Consider the following 25897-nt stretch of genomic DNA (forward strand, 5'->3'; position numbering starts at 1 on the left):
AAATCAAGTGCTGCATAGTTTTGTCTCAAATAAGCTCATTGAGAATCTTAAGGGTCTTGGGGAAGTTTTATATGTGCTGTATTCTTGGCTTTCTGATTCCTAGTTAAGTGAACTTTATTGCTTCAATGAATGAAATGCAGAACCCATGACTGGTATTTTAGTTAAAAGCTTAACTTTTAACTAAAGATATAATCTTCGCATATGATCTTAAATGATTCAGATATCTTGTTTTATTAAATGATTTAAGCAAATGAGTCTAATAGCATATTTTATAGTCTTTACTTGATGAATGACTTCACACTGTACTGTCTGTCACCCACAAAAGAAATCTCAGTAATTTTTATCTCTCTTTATTCTATTACTTCACACATCCTGTAAAACCAAGCCAGTCACCTTCAAAAATATCTTTGTTGCATCTTTCCCCTCTTGTAAGTCCACTGCCACTGGCTTCTGTTCATCTGTGTGCAACTTCAAATTTTCAATGTTGTAATATTCTTGTTGTTTTCAGAACATACTTCCTAGTCTGTTTTACCCTACTGTCAAAGTTTCCTTCCTTTGAAAATAGAGCTATGATAGGATCATATCACTACCCTATTAAGCAAACCGTTTCAGTGGTTTCTCAAGGTCCATGAAATATAATCCACATTTTTAGCATGGAATTCACCAGCCTGTGAAATCTGGGATAAAGGATACCTAGATTTAAACATAATAGGCACCCAGTGAACATTTGTTGAAAGAATAATTGAGAACAAGCAAAATAGGAATGAACAAATGAGATTTTGCTACACAATTTGGCCTCAGCATCCTTATGCAGATAAATCCCTCTGTGAATTCAATGATTGCTACTCTCTGTACCATCTGCTGTTCATTCATTCTGGGCACTGATCACTGTTCCATGTACCGGGAACACAGACACGAAGAAAACAATCCTCAGCTTCATCCATGAGGAAGAACAACTCACGGTGGAGTCACCATTAAACAAGTAAATGCACAGATGAGTACATGATTCCTGTTTGTTAGCATCACTACTAAGGAAAGGAAGTGGGTTCTCTGAGAAAGGGAGGCAGACTGAATTTAGCTTGAAGTATGGTAGAGTTGGAGAAGGTCTCTTTTCCTGGCATTTGATTGAAGATGTGATAAGTTATCCAAGTGGAAATTAGGAGAAGAGTGTGTTAGGCAGCTGCGTTAAGTTGTTGGGGTTGTTTTGTTTTGTTTCATTTTAAGATTCTGCTAGTCATTCCTTCTTGAAATCACTAGGCATTCCCATAACCCTTATCCTAACCCTAACCCTCACCCTAAAACCCTAGCCCTTTTAGTAATACTGATACTGATGTGCTTGTCTGAAATGTTTTTCTCTTTTATTTTCTATCTAATGCATTTTTTTCTTATCTTCCCACATTTTGTTAAATATTAAAACATCAAACTGTCATTACCCCTTACAAAAACCCATATTTGGATATCTATAATAGCTTTTTCATATTGCCAAAAGTTGTGAGCACTCAAGATGTCCTTCAGTAGGTAAATGGATAAACTGTGATACATCTAGACAATGAAATATCATTTAGCACTAAAAAGAATTGAACTCTCAAGCTGTGAAAAGACATGAAGGAAACGTCAACACATGCTGCCAAGTGAAAGAGGTCAATCCAAAATGACTTCATGCCATGTAATCCCGACTATATGACATTCTGGAAAAGGGAAAACTATAGAGATGCAAACAAAATTAGTGATTTTTAGGGTTAGGGTCAGGGAGATGAACAGATATAGCAAAGGGTATTTTTAGGGCAGAAAGATTATGATACTATAATGATGGATTTTCCCAAGTGGCTCAGTGGTAAAAGAATCTACCTCACCAATGCAGGAGACACAAGAGACACAGTCTGATTCCTGGGTCAGGAAGATCCCCTAAAGTAGGACATGGCAACCCACTCTAGTATGCTTGTATGGAAAATTCCATGGACAGAGGAGCCTGGCAGGCTACAGTCCATGGGGTCTCAAAGAGTCATACATGACTGCATGCACTCTAATGATGGATATATGTCATCATAATTTGTCCAAGCTCATCATGCACATGATGCAAAAAGTGAATCCTAAGATAAAGCATGAATTTGGGGTGATTATAATGGGTCAAAGTACATCCAACACTGGTAAAAAATGTAACATTCTATGAGTGACGTTGATAATGTGGAGGCTATGCATGTGTTGGGATATGAGATGTATGTGAAACCTCTGTACCACCCTCTCAATTTTGTTCTAAACGTAAAAATGCTCTAAAAATTTGTCTTATAAAAATACATTAAACCACTGACATTAAACTTTCACTGTTTTTGTAATAAATTTGGTTGTTATTGTTCAGTCACTAAGTCATGTCAGATTCTTTGCCACCCCATGGATTGCAGCACACCAGGCTTCCCTGTCCTCCACCATCTCCTGGAGTTTGCTCAAACTCATGTCCATTGAGTTAGTGATGCTATCCAACCATCTCATCCTCTGTTGCCCCTATGTCTCCTCCTTCCTTGGTCTTTCCCAGCATCAGGGTCTTTTCCATTGAATCAGTTCTTTGCATCAGGTGGTCAAAATATTGGAGCTTCAGCTTGAGCATCAGTTCTTCCAATGAGTATTCAGCATTGATTTTCTTTAAGATTGATTGGTTTGATGTCCTTGCAGTTCACAGGACTCTCAAGCATCTTCTCCAGCACCACAGTTCAAAAGCATCAACTCTTCAGCGTCAGCTTTCTTTATTGTCCAACTCTCACATCCGCACATGGCTACTGGAAAAAACATAGCTTTGACTGTATGGACTTTTGTTGGCAAAGTGATATCTCTGCTTTTTAATTTGTTGTCTAGGAGTTGTCTAGTGATATCTCTGCTTTTTAATTTGTTGTTACCTTCTAAGGAGAAAGCATCTTTTAATTTCATGGTTACAGTCACCATCTTCAGTATTTTTGGAGTCCAAGAAAATAAAATCTGCCACTGTTTCCACTGTTTCCCCATCTGTTTGCCATGAAATGATGGGACCAGTGCCATGATCTTAGTTTTTTGAATGTTGAGTTTTAAGCCAGCTTTTTCCCTCTCCTCTTTCACCCTCATCAAGAGGCTCTTTAGTTCTTCTTTGCTTTCTGCCATTAGAGTCTTATCATCTGCATATTTGATATTGATATTTCTCCTGGCAATTTTGATTCCAGCTTGTGATTCATCCAGCCAGCATTCGTGTAATTTATTCTGATACTCATTTGTATATAAAATTGGTATTATATAACAAACACTGTTCCATGGCCCATTTTCCTTTCCCTTCACATACCATAAATACATGTTAATTAATCACACCTCCTTTGACAACTTTGCTTTGTTGACTGTCTGGGGCTCCACTCTCCTCTTTGGACCAATCAAGTTCATGGTCAAAGCTGATGTAACTTGAATCAGGAGCACTGGAGGAGGTTTATCTAAAGCCCTTTAGTTAATTAATTAAAAGTGAAAGTGGTTTAAATAGTCTAGGATATAGACTTGATTGTCAATAAGTACATTGCATTTTATCAGTGAATGCTCTCTTTGAGTTAACCAGTAAATGAAACTAGATCGAGTTGGAAATGTAGTCGTTTACCAGTGGACCAACAAATTGCAATCTAGAAGAGTCTTTTCCATAGGAAGATTACCGATGACAGCTAGAAGTGGCCTAAGGTTCATTTAGTCATTCTACAATTGATCTTGGCACTTTTCAAATTACTGTTATATTAAACATTTTGGGTAGCTCTGCCTCTTCATGAGACTATAGAATATAAGCTAAGGAAAAAAAGAAAAAAGACCACGTTCACCCTTATTTTAGAGACTAAATCCTTAGTTGGTGCTACTTTTGAATACCATTTCCTTTTTAGCATGAAGAAATATAAATAACATTTTCAAAACATTTTCTATATTATACAAAAGGTATATGTTGATTTTTATTGTTTGGTGTGACAAAATTTATTTCTCTGAAATTAGAAGATTGACTTAGAGGAGAAAAAACTTTTTTAGTCTCACAAATCTGTTTTTTTTTTTTTTCTAGTATATAATAGTTTCGTAGATAATTTGAAACTGATTAATCTGTTAAACCATCTGTCAGAAATGTGCTGCAGCTGTTAAATGTCCAGCAAAATTTGAACTGCAATTCTTGAGTAATTCGCCCTTGGTATGTGCAGAGCAGACAATTTCCTATTTGATTTACAACTCTAATTCTTGCAAACATGGCTGATTCTCTAGCTGTATTTTCTTAAATGTTTTGTGAATATAGCTATTAGACTGAAGAAAAAGGCAAAAATGGAAAAAAATTGATCTGATTTTTTTAAGATGATAACATTGAATCTGTTCATTAATAGATGCTTCTATACTGATTGTGTTCAATATTTTTCAAAGGATGTGAAGATCCCTACCATACATTACATTTTCCATATATTGAGAATGTAGAAAACTCCTCTTCCTTCTGAACAGATCACCATATAGCAGGGAGATCAACATATAAGCAAATGCTTATCACAGTGTGTTTTCAATGATATAGGAGGAAAGTGTTATTTTAGAAATACCAAATTCTTATGTTCTTTTGCAAACAAAGCAAACAAACGGGGTTTTGAAAGAGTACTCTCAGAAAAGTCAGGAGCTTCAACTCACAAAATTCACTTGCTGGAGCCAAGATATTTTAAAAATTCTAAAGGCATGCCCTGATGATGTAGAAAAACTCTCAGTATAATACAAAGGTTCAAATGACAAATCATTTTAAGTTGATAAAGATCAGAGAGATGATCTTACTTATGTGGGATATAGTGAGGAAGCTCTACATATAACATCATGGGATAAAGCCAACTCTTTTTGCACAAGCAATTTTTTAAAAATACAAAAATGTCCATTAGATAAAGTGAATACATCTCAGTTGCCAAAACCTAGGAACTATTTTGCCCTGCTCACATTCAGATGGATTTATTACTTGTCATTGTCAGTAATGCACTGATGCAACAGCCTTATATGGTATTCATGCTGCATGAATACCAATCTGCATGTTGCAGATTCTTAGGCCCTGGGAATACAGGCTCAACAGGACAGGCACATGCCCTGATCCCAGGCAATTTGGAAAAGTAATAAACATTTTTAAAAGATAAATAATCAGGATTATTTTATTTTCACTTTCTAAACTAACACAACATTGTTAATCAACTATACTCCAATATAAGAAGTTAAAAACAGCCTACCTAACAAAAGTAATTTTTTAAAAGAAAGTTTGATAAAACTTATTTGTGTGTTCTTAGTCACTCAATTGTGTCCAACTCTTTGTGATCCCGTGGACTGTAGCCCCCCAGGGTCCTCTGTCCAAGGGATTTCCCAGGCAGGAATATTGGAGTAGGCTGCCATTTCCTAGTCCAGGGGATCTTTGCTCCCCAAGAATTGAACCCTTGTCTCCTGTGTCACCTACATTGGCAGGCAGATTCTTTACCACTGAGCACCTGGGAGTTTGGTTTAATTTGCCTGTGAACTATACAGGGCCTGAGGTTCTGTTTGTGAGATTTTAAGCTGCTGATTCAGTTTCTGTAATGGCTATGTCATTACTGAGGTGCCTGATTTCTTTTTTGAGTCAAATTTGATAAACTTATATTTTTCTAAGAATTTACTCATTTTATGTGATTATTGTAAAAAGAGAATATTTTAGATTATCATTGGTGCTATGAACAAAATAAAACAGTGCCATCAAATACCGTAATGTCTGGAAGTTGAGTTGGTGAATTTAGACACTGGCCAGAGAAAGAGTGGGCTGGTATTTGAATTGGGGGCAGTCTAGAGAGGAGTCTGCCTTCTTTAGAGCTGAGGAAGAGAATTCCAGCCCGTAGGCAGGGAGAGGAAGAGGCATTTTAGCAGGAATGTGCTTGGCGTGTCTGAAAAAGAGAGAGGAAAGTGAAACGAGCTTAGCGACTTGGAGGAGGAGTGAAATAAGATAACTCCAGAGATCATTCACAGCCAGCCATCACAAGCTTTGCTGGAGTTAGGGTTCCATACTCAATGCAAGGAGAAGCCCTCAGGAACAAGGGCCAGGAATAATCTGATCTGCTTTTTAAAAGATCCATCCAGCAAGTGCAAAGAAAATGGATCTTGAAGGGATAAAGGTTGAAGCAGGAAATAAGTGCCCAATAAATATTTATTACATGAATAAATGCAATAAATTTGATGTACTGTGCTGAACATTATATTTATTGAATATAGGCATATGAGCTGGAATGCTGATCATGTATGATTTTCTCTGAGAACATCTATTTAAAACTGCAGGTGTCTCTTCCTTTTAGTTGAACGATATGGGTCTGTTGTGGACAGAAGACCTTAAAATTGCTGCATGATAGAGGGGGGCATCACTTCAAGTAAATTCCTGGGATCAAAATGGAAAGTGGTAAGAAAAATCTGGGCTTCCCTGGTGACTTAGCAGTAAAGAATCCACCTGCAATGCAGGAGACATGGGTGCGATCCCTACATTGGGAAGATCCACTGGAGAAGAAAATGGCAACCCACTCCAGTGTTCTTGCCTGGAAACTGCCATGGACAGATGAGCCTGCGGGGGGTACAGTCCATGGGGTTGCAAGAGTCAAGACACGACTCAGTGGCTAAAAAACAACAGCAAGAAAAATCTGACCATTTCATTTTTATTAGGAGATCTACACACTCAAGAATAAATCCGGTGTTCAGATTTTATCCAAAGTGACCCTGGAGATGATAGACCTCAAAAGCTTGTAATCATATACAACTTGGCTTTTGTCCTTGTTCTATTATTCTTTGGGCTTCCCTGATAGCTCAGTTGGTAAAGAATCCGCCTGCAATGCAGGAGACCCCAGTTCGATCCCTGGGTTGGGAAGATCCTCTGGAGAAGGAAAAGGCTACCCACTCCAGTATTCTGGCCTGGAGAATTCCATGGGGTTGCAAAGAGTTGGACACGACTGAGCGACTTTCACTTCACTTCCACTATTATTCTTTAACTGTGATGTCTCAAGCTTCTTCATCTGTATAATGGTAATGATATCAATGTCAAAGTCTTACTAAACAAAGTAACTCACTGAGAGAATTCTCTCAGAATATTTACTGCATTGCCTGCCCCGTAAGTACTCAAAAATGATTGCTATTGCTATTTATTTGCGGATTTTGGCTTAATAGTTTCTACTATTTATGCTACTGAGATGGAAGAGGGGCAATTGCCTCATTGAATTCAAGGCTACTGTAATGCGTATGGTGGCACGTTTGGTTGTTTCCCATTGAATGGAAATGAACAAAAGGGAAAATAGGGTCCCCTCCTTGGAGTGGTAAAGAGGAAAGATTCAGTGAGAAGATACAGGGGATAGATGGGTTTACTTTTTTCCCTTATTGATTTTCATTATATGTCAGGTAAAATATGTCCACTCAGTTGAGTTAGTTCTAAATTTATTATCTTTACCTTTTTCTAAATTAGCATTTAACGGCAAACTAATTGCACTTCTCTTCATGACCGCTGGCTTCATGTCTTTTGTGAGATGTCTTAGGTGAAGAAAACTAGATTAATTCTTCATACAGTGCATGAAAGGACAATTAATTCTAAATTTAATTATATGATCTCTTTTACCACTGAACTAACATTCTTACATTTTCTGTGCAAAGGAGTTTAACCCTTCTATGAAGATCCAGATGTAAATAATAAAAGATCCCTACATAAAATGAAATACAAAACAATATTTATTTTTATTTTAAAGCAAAAGGCAATATTTGTGTGGACATTTCCTTGATAGGTCAGTGTATGCTAAAGACCAGATTGTCAATGTTCTCACCCATTTTTTTTTTTTTTTTATTAGTTGGAGGCCAATCACTTCACAACATTTTAGTGGGTTTTGTCATACATTGATATGAATCAGCCATGGATTTACACATATTCCCCATCCCAATCCCCCTCCCACCCCTCTCCACCCGATTCCTCTGGGTCTTCCCAGTGCACCAGGCCGGAGCACTTGTCTCATGCATCCCACCTGGGCTGGTGATCTGTTTCACCATAGATAGTATACATGCTGTTCTTTTGAAATATCCCACCCTCACATTCTCCCACAGAGTTCAAAAGTCTGTTCTGTATTTCTGTGTCTCTTTTTCTGTTTTGCATATAGGGTTATCGTTACCATCTTTCTAAATTCCATATATATGTGTTAGTATGCTGTAATGTTCTTTATCTTTCTGGCTTACTTCACTCTGTATAATGGGCTCCAGTTTCATCCATCTCATTAGAACTGATTCAAATGAATTCTTTTTAATGCTGAGTAATATTCCATGGTGTATATGTACCACAGCTTCCTTATCCATTCATCTGCTGATGGGCATCTAGGTTGCTTCCATGTCCTGGCTATTATAAACAGTGCTGCGATGAACATTGGGGTGCACGTGTCTCTTTCAGATCTGGTTTCCTCAGTGTGTATGCCCAGAAGTGGGATTGCTGGGTCATATGGCAGTTCTATTTCCAGTTTTTTAAGGAAATCTCCACACTGTTCTCCATAGTGGCTGTACTAGTTTGCATTCCCACCAACAGTGTAAGAGGGTTCCCTTTTCTCCACACCCTCTCCAGCATTTATTGCTTGTAGACTTTTGGATAGCAGCCATCCTGACTGGCGTGTAATGGTACCTCATTGTGGTTTTGATTTGCATTTCTCTAATAATGAGTGATGTTGAGCATCTTTTCATGTGTTTGTTAGCCATCTGTATGTCTTCTTTGGAGAAATGTCTGTTTAGTTCTTTGGCCCATTTTTTGATTGGGTCATTTATTTTTCTGGAATTGAGCTGCAGGAGTTGCTTGTATATTTTTGAGATTAATCCTTTGTCTGTTGCTTCATTTGCTATTATTTTCTCCCAATCTGAGGGCTGTCTTTTCACCTTACTTATAGTTTCTTTTGTAGTGCAAAAGCTTTTAAGTTTCATTAGGTCCCATTTGTTTAGTTTTGCTTTTATTTCCAATATTCTGGGAGGTGGGTCATAGAGGATCTTGCTGTGATTTATGTCGGAGAGTGTTTTGCCTATGTTCTCCTCTAGGAGTTTTATAGTTTCTGGTCTTACATTTAGATCTTTAATCCATTTTGAGTTTATTTTTGTGTATGGTGTTAGAAAGTGTTCTAGTTTCATTCTTTTACAAGTGGTTGACTAGTTTTCCCAGCACCACTTGTTAAAGAGGTTGTCTTTTTCCCATTGTATATCCTTGCCTCCTTTGTCAAAGATAAGGTGTCCATAGGTTCATGGATTTATCTCTGGGCTTTCTATTCTGTTCCATTGATCTATATTTCTGTCCTTGTGCCAGTACCATACTGTCTTGATGACTGTGGCTTTGTAGTTTAAACATACATATTGTATCAAATGTAGTGAGTGTGTGTGTGTGTGTGTGTATGTGAAAACTAGTAACAATGATTACTTCTGTGGATTGTGAGGATCCTTTCTCTGTATTGTATGGAATTTTATAAGATCAGGCAAAAAAAAGAAAAAAAAATATTATTTCCAGTGACAAAGAGTAGGCCAGGGATGTTTGAGCAAGAAGTACACAAACCAATGTATGCATCATAAAAAATATGGGAGGAAATTATGATGAAAATGAAGATATATAAAATTAGAGTTGAGTTGGAGTCATCAGTATTTTGCCCTAAGGAAGAGCAAACATGTTTTCCAGAATTCTCCTATAATACTGATTTTTAAAACCATTTACTTTCTATTGCTATGACATAGGAAATCATAGAAAAACTTATCCAAAGCTAGAAATGGACATTTGAAATAATGAAAAAAAAAAAAAACCTGAAGACACTCTGGATAAGATGGAACTTAGTCATCCAAATTCATACCCCTAGGAATAAAATATCATTTTTTTAAATTGTAAAGAGCATGCTTTCTTCCATGTGCTAATATTGGGAAAACTGCAGTCTAATACTAATCTCTGCAAATCACAACTATCCTAGAAATTATTTATTAGATCAGGTTAAGTTAAACTAACTGAACTTGAAAAAAAAAAAGTTATCAAATATACTGGAAGAGCATGTCATGTTTCAATTTCCGGTGCTCACTATACATTCAAGGAGTAATACAATATTTAAACATCAAAATGTATATGTAAATTATTCAATTCAAAGACATTTGGCTCCCAGGTAGAATTACACCTTCTCCATAGAGAAAAGTAAGTGGGGTATGGGATTTCCACAGATGGCATATGGAATGAGCTCAGTTTGTTTGGGTTTTTTAATAGAATGCTAAAGTTAGCAAAGTTCTGAGGTGAAAAATGCAGAGCCTAGTCAAGGAATGTGTGCTGAGGAAAGAAGACAAAGCAACATCTTTCTAAGTGCATCAAAACAAAGACCTTCTGGAACCAGTGGCCTGCGTTTATAGGGAATAAAAATAGCGGGCCTGCCGTGGCCGCAGAGAAACAGATTGTGAAGTTATTGTTGGTGCTGCACCTTTGTTCCTTTATTTCTCTTTCTTCTTTTCTTTCTCTCATTTTTTCTCTCCTCCGTCCATTCCTCCCTCCCTCCCTCCCTTTCTTCTTCTCTCCTCTTTATTGAGAAGAAAATTAAACATACACACATACACATGAAATCATAGTCTTGGGAATACAGTCTCTAAAGCAGTGCTAGATCCCATGCCAGTCTTTGGTCTGAGTGTGGAAACTGACATTCCTTATAACTTGTGAAGCATTTATGAGACTATGTTAATCTCAGTGATTCCTCAGGAAACACACCTGAGTCATGGCTTCAGTCTCTTTTTCATCCAAATCCTAAAACTATCCACTAGGCTAGATAAGAAATAGAGCCTTATTTGTCCAAAGAATTTTCCACTGTCTGTGAAGCAGTGTAGCCAAAGCATGCTTTGTCCAGGAAGTCAGGGAGATGGCACAGAGAATAACATCATCCACAGTAGCTGGGGACTCAGGCAGCTGCAGACTCTGCTGAGAAGGACACTCACTGACTGGCTGTCGTTGGACACCTTGGGGAGCAGGCAGAGCAGAAGGAAAGTCAGGAGTGGGAGGTGTCATGCAGTCCTGGGGTGCCCACCAAGATGGGCATCTAGGCCTTGAAATGAGCATCACCACGGGAAAGACAGGCCATCTCTGGGAGGAACTGAGATGCTCTTAGGAGAGCCAGAGAAGGAAATTAGCACAACCACTTAGCTTGCAGTTTGAGACAGTTTTGGCCACAAGGAGCCAGGCAGGAGGCTACTGATTGGAAATAGAAGGCTTTACGCGGAGGTATGGCCTCTCAACTTGGCCCTGACCATGGAGCCATGAAACCTGAGGCTGGTGGTCATGCAGTTCTGGGTTCAAAGTCAGGAGTTGAATGCACGCAAAGTAGAGAACATTCTGTGATGTATTCCCCTGAGAATATGCCTTTTACAGTGTTTTCTCTTTTTTTTTTCTGAATGTGAATCAAATGTTGCTAGAATTTAAATATATGAATATCAAGGGGGAACGAAGGCATGGGATGGATTGAGAGGTAGGGATGGATATGATGTATTGATATGATATGATGTATGATACTGATATGATGTATGAAACAGATAACTAATGAGAACCTATTGTATAGCACAGGGGACACTACTCAATGCCCTGTGGTGACCTGAACAGGAAGGAAATTCAAAAAAAGAGGGGATATGTGTGTAACCGATTCACGTTGCTGTACAGTAGAATCTAATCAACATTGTAAAGCAACTCCAATAAAAAAAACCAAAAACAAAAAAACAGAATTTCCATCCTGGTAGCACTGTTTGGTTCTAGAGTTCTTCATCATTCTTATTTTCTGGGTATTTACTTGTATTTCCAAATGTGTGACATAAAACATATATTGTAAGTGCTATGATTTTAAAAGATGTGGTGAATGTTTTCCAACATTATTTCTTAATCAGAGATAACATTTGAATGCTTCTCTGATGTCAGTGACATATGTTCCGAAGCCCTCTGACCTCGCGAACTGCTGTCCAGCCCCCTTGCCAAGAGAGATCTCTCTCAGCCATGCTCTTGGAGGTGAAGGGCCACAGCCATTTCGTCTCGCTTTGCCAATCACTTCCTCTGTTCCAGCTTGAATTCATACAGAATTCTTGCAGCTAGTCTGCCTTCCTGATTGACTGAAATTGTGTGAAAATAAAACTCAAGGCCCATCTGCTCTTCTAGTTTTCATCCAGGATTCCCTGGAAGGGAAATGCACTGGAGACCAAATATTTGTCATAACCATGTGGCCGTAGTTTTGGAAGACATCCCAGTATGGGAAAATACAATACTAAATTATTTCAAATGTTAGTATTCTCCCTCTCTCTCGACTACTGTTACCACTATGATAAAAATCATAACTTTCTCCAGGGATCTGTTTGATTTTCTAATGTTTAATGTCTGCAGAGTATGGAGACACATGCTCTAGAACAACAAGCAATCAGACTCTTTGGAAGATGGAAGGTGTAATAACTATTATTACAGTTGGAGATAAAAATGGATCGTTCATCCTAATAGTCAGTCTGGCAATATGGGCACACGTGGAGTGTAGCTACAGCCATCACGGGGAAATTTCATCCTCATTGTAGCCTTAAAACTTTCCCTCTCTCTATGCTGTTCTTAACCCTCTTCATCTATATCCTCTCAATTCTTCAGGTCTTATTCATCATTTGTATGTTACCTGTTACCGTAGTGACTATTAATCATTCTTCTTTGTGGATACATGGAATATTTATCACATTGAACCAGAGGTTGGAAAACTTTCTCTGTAAAAAGTCAGATAGTAAATCCTTTAGCTTCAGAAGCTGTGTGGTCTCTTTTTGTGGCATTCTGCTGAGATGTGAATACAGACATAAATGAGTGAATGGGGGTGTGTTCCAGCTTTACTTACAAAAGCGAGCAGTGGGCCAGATTTGGTGTGGGGGACATGGTTGTGGACTCTTGTCCTTGACAGTGTTTGAGGGCATTAGAGTTTGAGAGAAATTTAGCTAATTTCTTCATATTATATGTGAGTCAGGGTGGCTCAGATAGTAAAGAATCTGCCTGCAATGCGGGAGACTCGGGTTTGATCCCTGGGTTGGGAAGATCCTCTGGAGAAAGGAACGGCAGCCCACTCCAGTGTTCTTGCCTGGAGAATCCCATGGAGACAGGAACCTGGCAGGCTACGGTCCATGGAGCCGCAAAGAGTTGGACACAACTGAGTGACTAACACTTTCACACTTTCATCCGTAGAAAGGGGTTAACTGACGTACTCAAGGTCACACACAGGAGAAAGCCAGGGGTGAACTCAAGGTCACACACACAGGAGAAAGCCAGGAGTGACAAGGTCACCTAAACCACAGTCCTGTATTTTTAACTTACTTGTTACTTTCAGGATTTGATTATGTTTTAGTCAGCATTGAATTACACCTGGTGTTATTTTCTTGTTTCATGTTTAATTACTTTATGTGGGTCCATATATTGTTACCACTCATGAGAGAATGGGAAATACATACATAGAAAGATATTTTATTGCCCAAAGTGATTAGAACAGTGCAAAGCAGGGGAAAAGATCATAAAAAATTTTTGTGACTATCCTCTTTCAGGAGAACATATAATTCATGTGACAGTTTTCTTGCTTAATTATGCAGTTATAGATTTTGTCTCAACTTAGAGGATTGTGAGATATCTGATCCTTAAATTATGATAATAATTCTATGGTACTTTTTAAAAAATAGATAATCTTTTATATGCTCTTACCTTTCTTGATCTCAGTTTTACTTGAATTTTGTTATTCTGATTTATCTGAGTCTTTAAAAATTAGTGACAAAAATTTAATTTGGTATAAAGACTAATTTGTTATGGAAATCAAACTTAAAAAAACAAATAATAAGGATAAACTATCCTCAGATTTTATAAACTGCTGTATTTAAGTTCTAAATTTAAGTGAGTTAAATGGATCTCTTAATTATCAATTTTATTTTAATTATTTACCATGTGTAACATGGAGCTATGTATTCGTTGAATACTGACTTTGGGATAATGTGTTATTCCTTATTGTCAAGTATTGTTGTTTAGTTGTGACTCTTTGCAACCCCATGGACTATAGCCAGGCTCCTCTGCCCTGGGATTTCCCAGGTTACTCCTGCTAAGCAGGTTTGGACAGAAAAAAGTTTCTCCTGGCCTGGTCCTGTTGAGCTCTGTCAGAGCATTTGTCCTCTTTTCTTTGGTTACTACTCAGACGTCACCCAATCAAAGAGACTTTTCTTGGCTAGGCACCCAAAGCCTGCAACTCTCTCAACCTCCACCCTACCCCCAGCCTCCTAGCCCCTCTTTCATATTCTGTGTGTCTCGGTAGTTTTTATCACCATCCCATCCTATGAATTCACATTTTTACCTGTTTGTTTTTGTTTTAGCTAGTTTTTAGTTTCTACTGAAACATAAATTACATGAGGACAGGAACATTGTTAGTTTCATCTACTGCTGCATTTCCTGGGTCTGACACAACATAGGTTCTTCTGTAAATTTTTTAAAGTGTATTTTATATTTTGTTGAAGTGCAGTTGATTTCAGGTTACAGCAAAGTGTTTTGGAATCTTTTTCAGATTCTTTTCCCTTATAGATTTTTACAAAAGATTGAGTATAGTTCTCTGTGCTGTAAAGTAGGTTCTTGTTGGTTATTGGTTGTGTATTTTGTATAGAATAGTGTCTACATGTCATAATTTTTTGTTTTATTTGAATGAATAAAATAAAAATGAGTAAACATTAGCACATTTTTAATATAATGGAAAATTCTGAAGTAATAGTTTCTCGTTAAAGTTCAATGCAGAACATACATCAAAACTTGTACAAAGTTAGACTGACAGATGTTAGAAAATCAGGGTTTTATATGTGTTATCAACGGCAGCTAAAATAATAGTAAATTTTTAAACAATTAATATGAAACCCTTCACTGTGGACTCTCACTTTGTAAACTGATATTTCTAAAATAAATGTCATGGTCCTGTTTTCAGTCATTTACATTTAACTTTCTGGGGAATATATTCACACATACATGCCACATTGCTCAGAGGCACTCGCAGCATAACTGAGAAAAGTAAGCAATCTAACTATGTTTTACAAGGATGGATGTATTCCTCATAACTTCCGTTTTGTACACACTGGAGTGGTGAGATAATGAAAAATAATTCATTTCCCCAGGATCATTGGGGACTTCACTCCACTTGAATGGCTTTTCGAGAAAACTGGTCCATTCCTTCTATTGCTAGTTTTTTCTTTTTTCTTCCTGTTTGTGAATATCTGAGGGAGAAGTCATTCAGAATATACAGTGTAGCTCTGTGTCATATTGAATGGAATACTGAGCATGTGTAAACACTTGTTGGGGATTTAGGACATCTCTCTAAAACTTAGGTGCTATGTCACATAATGTAGCATCGTGCTTTGAGACTCTTTGAGTCTGTCACGTTTAGTTGTCCTTGTTTTCCCTTCCTCCCTTCCTTCCATCCTCCCTTTCTCTCTCCCTCTCTATCTTCCTCCCTCCCTCCCTTGCTTCCTCCCTCCCGTCTACAAAATGTCATTAGAGTATGTGCCAAGTGCCAGGTGCTATTCAGATCACTGGAAAGGAGGCATTAAGCAAACTCTTAAAACCTTTATTTCCATGGAGCTTCCAGTCTCATGGGAGAGAAAAGCAACCAAGCAATTGAATGCATGAAAACACAACACATCAGCTGGCTGTAAATGCTGTGAAGGAAAATAGAGTGAGGCGTGGTACAGAGAGCGAGGGCAGTGGGTACTCCTATAGCTGGGTAGACTGGGAAAGCTTGTCTGCCTTGTGAGAGATAACATTAAACGGAGCCTGGAGGGATGAGCCTTGAGGTCATTGGAAGAGTAACAGCAAAGGTCATGGCAGGAGCAGGTCTGTAGTTGCAGTCGGAAGGAAAGGGTGGCTGGACAGTAATGGACAAGGATGCTGGAGGATGTGATCGGTGTGGAGGCTGCTGTGGGTCACTGGGGGACCTTGGACTTCATTCCAAGTGACTGAGAGCAGGAGCCAGAGGATATTTTGAGTGCAGGAACAACCTTGCCCACCTGTGTATTTTTTAAATTGCCCTTTTGGCTGCTGTGTACAGGAGGACTCTGGCAAAGGAGGAGGAAGGAAGACTGCAGTCACATAAGTGATGGCCAATGGCTGCCTGGAACAGGGGATCAGCAAAGTGAGATGGTAGGATTTGGGGTATTCCAATATGACAAGACATAGCACCTGATGCAGTCTCCCAGAGACCAAGAGGATGCAAAGAAGAGCTCCAAGAGTTGAGTCCTGGGCACTTTAATGTATATAGACACTAGGAAGGTGAGAACCACCCATCAAAGTGGAATGGGAGAGTCAGCAGTAGTATAGAAGGAGGGGGTGGGAATAGTTCATGTCAGCGCAGAAGCCAAGTAAAAATTAGAATTCCAGTGCAGTTGATTGGTCAAGTGTAATGAGAACTGACTAAAATTTTAGACAGCAATGCTCTTGTGTTGGTGCTTATCTTGTGTTCTTTCTTACTGGTATCTCCTTCCTAATTTTTTAGTTTGGATATTATTCCTCCTGGTCTTCTCTCCTCCAAGCTCATATTTCTAACCCTGAATCCTTATAATGAATAAATAATTGAAGATTTTGAGGAGACCCCAAATCCAAAATCTTGTTAAACAAACAGCCACAACTTCATTCATGATTCTGAGATAGCAGGCCTGCATTGAGGTCCTTTGGAATAATGCACTTTATCATAGCTATAACTTGAAAATCAGAAGGCTGTTGAAACTGTGCTAGGGTTCATTAGAATCATCAGCGTTAAGTTATATAAATTATGATCGTTTGCTAGATGTATCATGTACCTTAAAATTTTCATTGTATTCAATAGTGATTTTAACAAAAACATGTCAGTGATTATTCACTCTTTATTAAAGCTGGCTTTCTTTTCTTTTCAGAAAAATGTGATGAGCCACTTGTGTCTGGACTACACCATGCAGCTTTCAGCAGCTCATCCTCTATGTCTGGGAGCTATTCACCTGGCTATGCCAAGATCAACAAGCGAGGGGGTAAGGCAACTTTCAATTCATTTGTCAACAAATGTGTTATGTAAGAACATGTTATATTTACACAGCATTTTTAAAGTATATTTTATTGTACAGCAGCTAGTGGCTTGACAACCAAAATCATTCCTCCCACTTCTGTTAACAGTCATAGACACACTTCCTGTAAGCCTGTTTTGTAGCCACTATTTTGGAATGATATCGATAAAATTGGGCTGGAAATAACAGATGATGTATTAAAATGGAAGAATTTTTTGTAGCCACTATGGACGGCTTCCCAGGTGGCGCTAATGGTCAAGAATCTGCCCGCCAATGCAGGAGATGTGGGTTCGATCCTTTAGTCGGAAAGATTCTGTGGAGAAGGAGATGGCAAACCACTCCAGTATTCTTGCCTGGGAAATCCCATGGACAGAGGAGCCTGGTGGGCTTAGTCCATGGGGTCACAAAGAGTCAGACACGACTGAGCTACTAAACAGCAACAACTATTGTGGGGTGATATAGAAAAAAAATTTAAGCTGCAAATAGGGATGGTAAATTAAAGAGGAAGAATTTTTGGAGTTCATATGATAATGAGTTCAAAATGACATAAAAAATTCTGAGTTAAGGAAATACTTGTTAATCAGAAAATCATTTAGAAAGATGTTAAAAAGAATAGGTTCCAAATATATGTACCATGCATGAGGAAGAATACTTTGTATTAACTGTTTTTTCTCCTTTTATTAATGTACACATTTAGTTTCTATTGAAAAGGCAGGATGAAAAATTATGACTCTTTGCAGTTTCTCCCCTAGTAGTGCCCAGAATTTAGCTTTGTTATTAAAGTCATGTGAAAAATTTTGTATATTTGCAGCTAAAATTTAACTTTTAGACTTTAAAGTCATAGTACCATTATAATTAGTAATTGATGATTTCAAAGTGGACAGCAGCTAATAGAGGGTAAAAGAGATAATTAAGAACAGAAACTTAAAACTTTTGCTTCAAAGAAATCCTGGTATAAATATCAATGAATGACAACTTGGAAAGATACAGTATTTTCTTAGATAAATATGTATTAACTGACAGAGACCATAATTTTTATTCAGTAAGACAAGAGATGCTAAGCTTAAATCATAAATTCAGAGGGGAAAATGTGAAAAATTAAAGAAGGAAGGAAAACAGGGAGAGAAAAAGCATGAACAAAGGTTGAAAAAAGAAAACAGGAGAAAACCCAAAGGGGGAGGAAAAAAGAAGATGGGAAGAAAGAAGAGATATCAGAACAGAGAGAAAAAAATATCAGAGAGAATCAGAAAGAACAAAAGGGAGGAAAAAAATACATAAGGAAAAAGTAGAATAATATATATACAGAAATTCCGGGAAGTATAAAGATATCATAATCAGAAAAAAAAATTGGTGAAAGAGATACACAGGCAAAGATAGAGGAATATAAATTTCAAATATATATGTGTGTGCGTGTGTGTGTGTACAGCTTTGATTTAAAAGTGGTATTCATCAGCTATTTTTTTCAATGTGCTGTTACTTTAAATTGTGGTATAATTGATGTAACATTATATTAGCTTCAAATGTACAGCATAATGATTTCATGTATGCAGATTTGTATGTATTGCAAAATGATCACCACAATAAGTCTAGTTAACATCCATCACTATACACAAACATTTTTTCTTGCAGTGAGGACTTTAAGATCTAGTTTCTTAGTAACTTTCACATATGTAGGACATTATTGTTAACTATAGTCAGCATACTGCATATTATATCCTCAAGACTTATTTTATAACTGGAAATTCGTGCCTTTTGACTCCCTTCTCTCATTTCACTTAACTCTCAACACCCTGCCTCTGGGAACCATCAATGAGTTCTCTGTATCTGTGTAGTTATTCTTTTTATTGTGTTATTAGGGCTTCGCAGGTGGCGCTAGTGATAAAGAACTCGCCTGCTAGGGCAGGAGATGTGGGTTCCATCTCTGGGTCAGGAAGATCCCCTGGAGCAGGAAATGACAACCCACTCCAGTATTCTTGACTGGAGAATTCCATGGACAGAAGAGCCTGGCAGGCTACAGTCCATGGGGTCACAAAGAATCAGACACAACTGAGCTACTAAATAAGTTTTCAAAAATTTTCCTTCAATATGTCAAATAATGAAAAATTTAATATATTCCTTTTCCATTAAACTAACTAAAACTAAACCAGCCCCCCCCCAAAAAAAATACAGACATAAAAACCAAGAAACAGAAAACTTGCCATACCCAAATTCATAATTATGATGCAGACCAGTCCAGTACTAATAAATGTGGGACAACATATAAAAGGGAAAAGAAATTATACATATACCTCCTGATGTCAAGAGGATGTGATATTCCCTAAAAGAAGTATCATGATGTTGAAAGATCAAAAGCAACTTTAATGAAAGGAAGCAGAATCTCAAAATATTTTTTTAAGAAGTTCTGTGGGAAAAGAATACTGATGAAATGTTATACCTAGTGAATTTGAGCAAGTCAAATCATGTCAAGAGTGTGACTTCTTTGGGCATGCATATGAAACAACCCAACCAACAGTGAGATGAGTGAAAAAAAAGAATAAAGAAACCGCAGTCTAATGATAGACTGAGCAGTGAATCATTTAAATATAATATCGTAACTAGATTGGTGCTGGAGAAGACTCTTGAGAGTCCCTTGAACAGCAGAGATCAAACCAGTCAATCCTAAAGGAAATCAACTCTGAATGTTCATTGGAAGGGCTGATGCTTAGGTTGAAGCTCCAATACTTTGGCACTGATGTGAACAGCCAACTCACTGGAAAAGACCTGATGCTGAGAAAGATTGAAGGCAAAAGGAGAGGGGGCTGCAGAGGATGAGAGGATTAGAGAGCATCACCGACTCAATGGACATGAATCTGAGCAAACTCCAGGGGATGGTGAAGGACAGGGAAGCCTGGTGTGCTGCAGTCTCTGGGGTCGCAAAGAGTCAGTCTCAACTTAGCAACTGAACAACAAGACAGCCAGGAATTACAGTTGTAGAAAGAGTATAAATATTACAGATGTAGAATCTAAAATATTAAATACCAAACTATGGGATTAGATATATGCTTTTTCTCCCCAAACTTTCAGAGCAGGCGGCCACTGGATGCTATAACTTTTAAGTGCAGGATTATTTTGTTTTTGTTTTTTTAGAATTAATTCACTTTATGAAGACACATCAACATTTTTATTGTTGCTCTCATTCAAGTAAAGTTATATTAAAATATTTTTGCTTTAAAATAGTACAGGATGCCACTTTGAATTAGAGGTGTCTATCTACTCATATATGTAAAGTGAGGTATCTGAAATTAAACTTCTAAAATGTTAACTTTCATTTTTAACCTGGAAGATGGGATTTGAGTAATGTCTTCATCTTCTTTTTAACAGATTTCTTTATAGTTTATAGAATGTATGCATCTATATCTACAATAGATAGCATTAGTCGCTCAGTCATGCCTGACTCTTTGTAACCCTGTGGACTGTGGCCCACCAGGCTCCTCTGTTCATGGGCTTCTCCAGGCAAGAATACTGGAGTGGGTAGCCATTCCTTTCTGCAGGGGATCTTCCTGACCCAGGGATTGAACCTGGGTCTCCTGCATTGCAGGCAGATTCTTTACTGTCTGAGCCACAAGGGAAGCCCAGTACATACATGTATATAAATAGAAGTATAAATACAATGCATTTCCTATAAAAAAGTTGTTTCAAAAGCAAAATATTATTTCAAATATTTATGATTTCTCAGTTGTTTGGCAGCTTCTCTCTGATTTTTGATGCAGTGGATTATCATGTGTTGGGGTAAAAATGTGATGCTGTAGTTCATAGGGGAAAGCCTTGTGGTGCTATAGTCTTGCACTTACTCATGGCCCATTTTACCAACATTTGTTCTGCGAGGAAGTTTATTTGCTTATATTTTACCTCCCAGAGACCTCTCTTGCTTCTCAGAGGTGTACGTGCCTAGTTGCCCATAATGCCCTCCCCTGGCTCACCCCACGTTATCTACCTGTTTGAGGTCACACACTGGCCATATCTCTACTCATCAGGTCGCCGTTCCTGTGCATGTACATGAAAGACACCCATATGCAGGGCTAGCTTGACCCTGGTTAAAAACCTCACTGTGGATCAAGGTAGCAGGTACCAGAGAGGAGGATTACTTCCTCTAGAAGAAAAAAAAATACATATGGTTCTTTCAATTAAAAACAAAGCTTTTTATTCCATCATAAATTTTATAGGCAGACACCCTTGGAAGAGGAGTCACGCTGACTGAAATTCATTTTTAGATATAAGTGGCTAATGTCCAGCATTGATGGAGAATTGTTTTGTTTTTCGTGCAGCACAAAATTATGTATCTTAAAATTAAAGGCAGCAGAGCATTCCACAGGGAGAAAAAATATAAAGAATATGTCAGGGAGGCAATAAATGCTAGAGATATATTTTCTTACTTGACTATTGGCAAGAATCATCTGATTTATACACCACATAACCATTAGAAAGCAGGGAGATCTTATACTAACAGAAAAGGAGAGAAGGGTGTAATTTACTAATTATACAAATACAGGAAAGAACAAATTCAGTTAAGCATTATGTTGATAAACATTGCTTCAAGTTTTATCATTTATTTAAATGATATTCTTCAAATACATTTTAGAGAGCTAGATTTATGAATACACAGAAAAGCAGAGTATAAAAGCAAATATACATGCAGATGACAGATTGACACATGTTTACAGAATGGGGTTTAGCTTTTGGGTTCCTGTGATACAGATCCATCTGGTGCAAGCTTGGTGTCAGGGACAGAAACATCACAAAACTGGGTGGGGGTGGGGGGAGCGAACGAGATGTTTAAATAAAAAAATCCACTTGTAATTCTATCATGTCTTTTGAAGCCTATTGCTTTAAGAGTTTTTGTTTGTTTTGGAACAGTATCTACCTCTTATGGTTCTGTGTTCTGGATTTATCTTAATTCACTGGTGCTTTCCCAGGCTTGTGTCATTCTGAGTCAATAGCAATTAGATGGAGTACTCTTTCTAAAACGTAGCACAGATATTAAACCTTTGAGAATTTTGTGTAAGATGTCCACCACTTTATTATATAGTACTTTCAGATTATAAAATACCTTCAGATAGGCTCTAAATGTCCCTTGATCTTCACAACAACCTTGTTAGAAAGAACACATTAGAGATGCCAACCATTTCTTCTGCCAAACTTTTTACTCCACATGCCTTCTACTGTCTACTTCCCCTAAGGGACTGTCATTCTTCCATGTAGCCACAGGTGATGGGAGAGAACCCATGATCTCAACTGATGCCATCTGAATATCTGTTTTATTTGTGCAACATCAACTCAGGAACCAAGAGATCTGTGGGGTAAAGCATGATGGTGGTGACGGTTTAGTCATTTAGTGTGTCTGACTCTTTGAGATCCCAGGGACTGCAGCCTACCAGGCTCCTCTGTGCATGGGACTTTCTAGGCATGGATACTGGAGTGGGCTGCTGTTTCCTACTTCAGGGGAATTTTCTGACCCAGGGATCGAACCCACGTCTCCTGCATTGCAGGTGGAGTCTTTACTGCAGAGCCAGCGGGGAAGCCCCCAAAGCATGGCAGGCCACATATAAATAAGACAGGAGCGATGCAGATGCTGGAGAAGAGATGAAAGGTTGAGAACACGTGGGTCTAGGTAGAGGATGGAAAAGTCCCTGGTCTCATTCCTCTTCCTCTGCGTCACTTCTGCTTGCACCTGGGAAACTCACCTTTCTGATTCTAATAATCACCTCCTCTGGCCTGAGCTGATTGTAATAAATCTAGTTACTAAAGAACTCCTGATTAAAAACCATGAAATGTTATCAGTGTTGCAATGGAATTAACCTGAAGATAGAAAGTGAAAAGAGATGGAAATTTTGCAACAAGTCTCTTTCATCCCTTTGCCACTTACTTTTTCTTAGTAGATGCTGAACTGCTTGCTGCTCCTCAGACGTTTTCTTTTTAGAGAAAAAAACAAAGAAAGATTTTTAGGTTTGCTTCTTGGATAGTCCCATCTGTGTTAGGAACCTGTCACCTTCTCTCTTAAACCCAAGGGCAGAGATTTGTAGTGGTGGCAGGGCTTCCCAGGTGGCGCTAGTGGTAAAGAATCCACCTGCTGATGTAGGGGACATAAGAGATGCGGGTTCGATCCCTGAGTTGGAAGATCCCCTAGAGGAGGGCATGGCAACCCACTCTAGTATTCTTGCCTGGAGGATCTCATGGACAGAGGAGCCTGGTGGGCTACAGTCCATAGGGTTGCAAAGAGTCGGACACACCTGAAGCAACTTAGAACACGCGCATCCTTTATGTCCTCCAGCAGGGAGAACAGATTGCATTTGTAGGCTATAGAAGTGATGAGCACTTTGAGGAGGAATATGTCTATAAGAGTCATCTGGAAACACCACTGGATCAAGTCTCTTAATGGTTCACACTTGTATCCTAGAAAGAACCGCAGTCCATCTCTTCCCTTTTCTTCAAATATACCACTGAAGTTAAATCACTCCTATCATGCCTTGATGCCATAGCTTGGCCCTATCATTGCTTTCCCCATTTTTCTGCTTCCTGTTGGCCAAGAGGGTAATTAGCAGCATGCCAGCCTCTTCTCCAGTTCACACTCTCACACTTACACAGGTTGGACTGCCTCTTGTAGCACCCGGGTGCTCAGCAAGTCATCACACCATACCTTGTCTGCTCTTCCGAGCTTCATTCCTGCTGCTCTTGGAAAGTGAAGCTTTCTCTCCTCTGTTGCACAGTCAGTTCTCATGTCCCTGAGTTAAGTTTGTGAAAGCCCTCCTTTGCCTCTTTCTATTCCTTCTCCCCTTTCTGCTTTAAGTGGTAAAAGGAGCTGTCACAATGAATTAAACCCCGAACAGTAGCTGGTACACTATGAACTAGGGAATAGGCTACAATGATTCCATGAGGACTTGGTACCATTGATGCCTCCTGCTGCTGCTTTGCTGCTCTCTCCAACCTCTGACCCATTCCTCAGTTCTCCGTTGCCCAGGCCTGGCCATCAGTATCCGCCAGATCAGGTAGTGTACTCAATCTATATGAGAAGGCTCTTCCCTTAGACTACAGCATCTAGGCTTAGTATGAGGTAGACTAAAGTTTCCACTTGCCATGCCCCTGGCCATTTTTTCAGCTTCCACTCCACTAATTCCCTTCTTTTTCCTTCTCTAGCCTCTACCACTTATTCAGTATTTCTCTTAATCCACTCACTGATGATTGATTGTGCTTTGGTATGAATTCTTTGGTCCAAGTATCAGTAGGAGCAGTTGCATTTTAAGAGCAGATCTTTGGGAGCAAGAAGAAAAAAATAATAATAATTCCAGAGAACTGCTTTTCTTATGTAGTTTCTCAGGATGTTTGACATTCCTATTGGACAGGTTATACTTCTTCATCTTCAGATTACTCTCCTGCAAAGCCCTGCTGATTTTGCCAGTTCTCGTGTGGTGCCAAGTGGTGGAAAAAGAATGGCTGTATCCATGCATAACTAGGTTCCAATACAGAATCAACCAGGGGTGAGGATGGTATTAGTCAATTATTTTGACTTTCTGCATCTCAGCTTCCTGATGTCTATGATTATGGTTATACAATTTATCATCCAAACCAGGAACTTTTGACCATGGCAGTGCTATTAATAATTTTACCAGGGAAATTCTGCAGGTATGCTGCCCCTGTTTATATTCTGAAATGAAATCAATTATATAATTTTGCAGAGCCATCATGAAGATTAAATGAAGTAATCTACACAAAGTGTACTGCATTTAAATATTAGTCTCTTTCTGATCAATTCCCCTCAACTCCCCAGAAGGCACCACATGTATTAATACTTTATAACAGATTGAATGAAATGTTTCTCATTACAAAAACAATGCCTCCTTAAAAAGTGATTGCTAGCTTTTGTGTATTTCCCAATGTGTGTGTTTTTCTTCTATCGTCACATAACATAAAAGTGATATTGTAATAATTGAAAGATTTAAAAAAAAGTTTAAATTTTTTTCATGATTTTTCACACAAATTTTAGACTGCTAATACTTAAATGTCCCCCTACTTTTCTGACCTCAAATCCTTTCAATAAAAATGAACTGACATCTGTGATTTTCAAATGTTATTCTGTTACTATTATTTGTATATCATTTGAATTAGATCTTATAGAATCCCATGTAATATATATATATATATATATATATATATATATATATATATATTTATTAATTTTGAGATACAGAGAAAAGCCAAAAATAATTGTTCTGGACTTTAGGGATAACAGAAATATCATTTTCCCCTCATCTTTTAAAATTCTAACTTGTTTTTAAAATATATTTGAAATATCTTCTTCTTATCAGTAGGTCTTTTATTCGCCTTTTCAATTGAATGAGAGTTGCCATCTAACATAGTAAATTTTAATTTATTTTTTAAATTTAATTTTCAAATATTAATCAAATTTCTGACTTCACTGGGAGTTTTGCAAAATTAAATGTGCAATAGAGGACACATTTGTATCACTGATATGTGTTTGAAAAATTACTGAATGCTGGAAGCATGTTTACTGGGGAATGATTCATAAATTTGTTTAGACATGCCTTTTTAATTTGAAAATAATATTACTATGTTTCTGCTCGGCATCAAATTTTATAACGATGAAATTTTAATACCTTCTTTTGTGTTCCCTACAGAAATATATGCTGGGTTTTGTAGCATTTCTCATAGAGTACTGTTTCCCAAGGTGTGTGATGTGAATGCAAGCTATGAACACACACATATATACACAGCCTTTCCACAATTATGGGCTTCGCTGGTGGCTCAGACAGTAAAGAATCTGCCTGCAGTGCAGGAGACCCTAGTTCAATCC

The 25897-nt window shown here is 38.1% G+C and overlaps 1 protein-coding gene across 1 annotated transcript in view; it reads left to right on the forward strand.

Annotated features, from left to right (window-relative positions):
* The window catches only part of CNTNAP2 (contactin associated protein 2), a 2193843-nt gene that overhangs the window by 635107 nt on the left and 1532839 nt on the right, over positions 1-25897 (forward strand). Inside the window, exon 3 of the mRNA XM_043463954.1 lies at positions 16909-17019. Within this exon, the coding sequence (XP_043319889.1) occupies positions 16909-17019 (111 nt within the window). The remainder of the gene's footprint in view (positions 1-16908; positions 17020-25897) is intronic.

Source organism: Cervus canadensis, chromosome 3 (assembly GCF_019320065.1).
Source record: "Cervus canadensis isolate Bull #8, Minnesota chromosome 3, ASM1932006v1, whole genome shotgun sequence".
NCBI classification, from domain to species: Eukaryota; Metazoa; Chordata; class Mammalia; order Artiodactyla; family Cervidae; genus Cervus; species Cervus canadensis.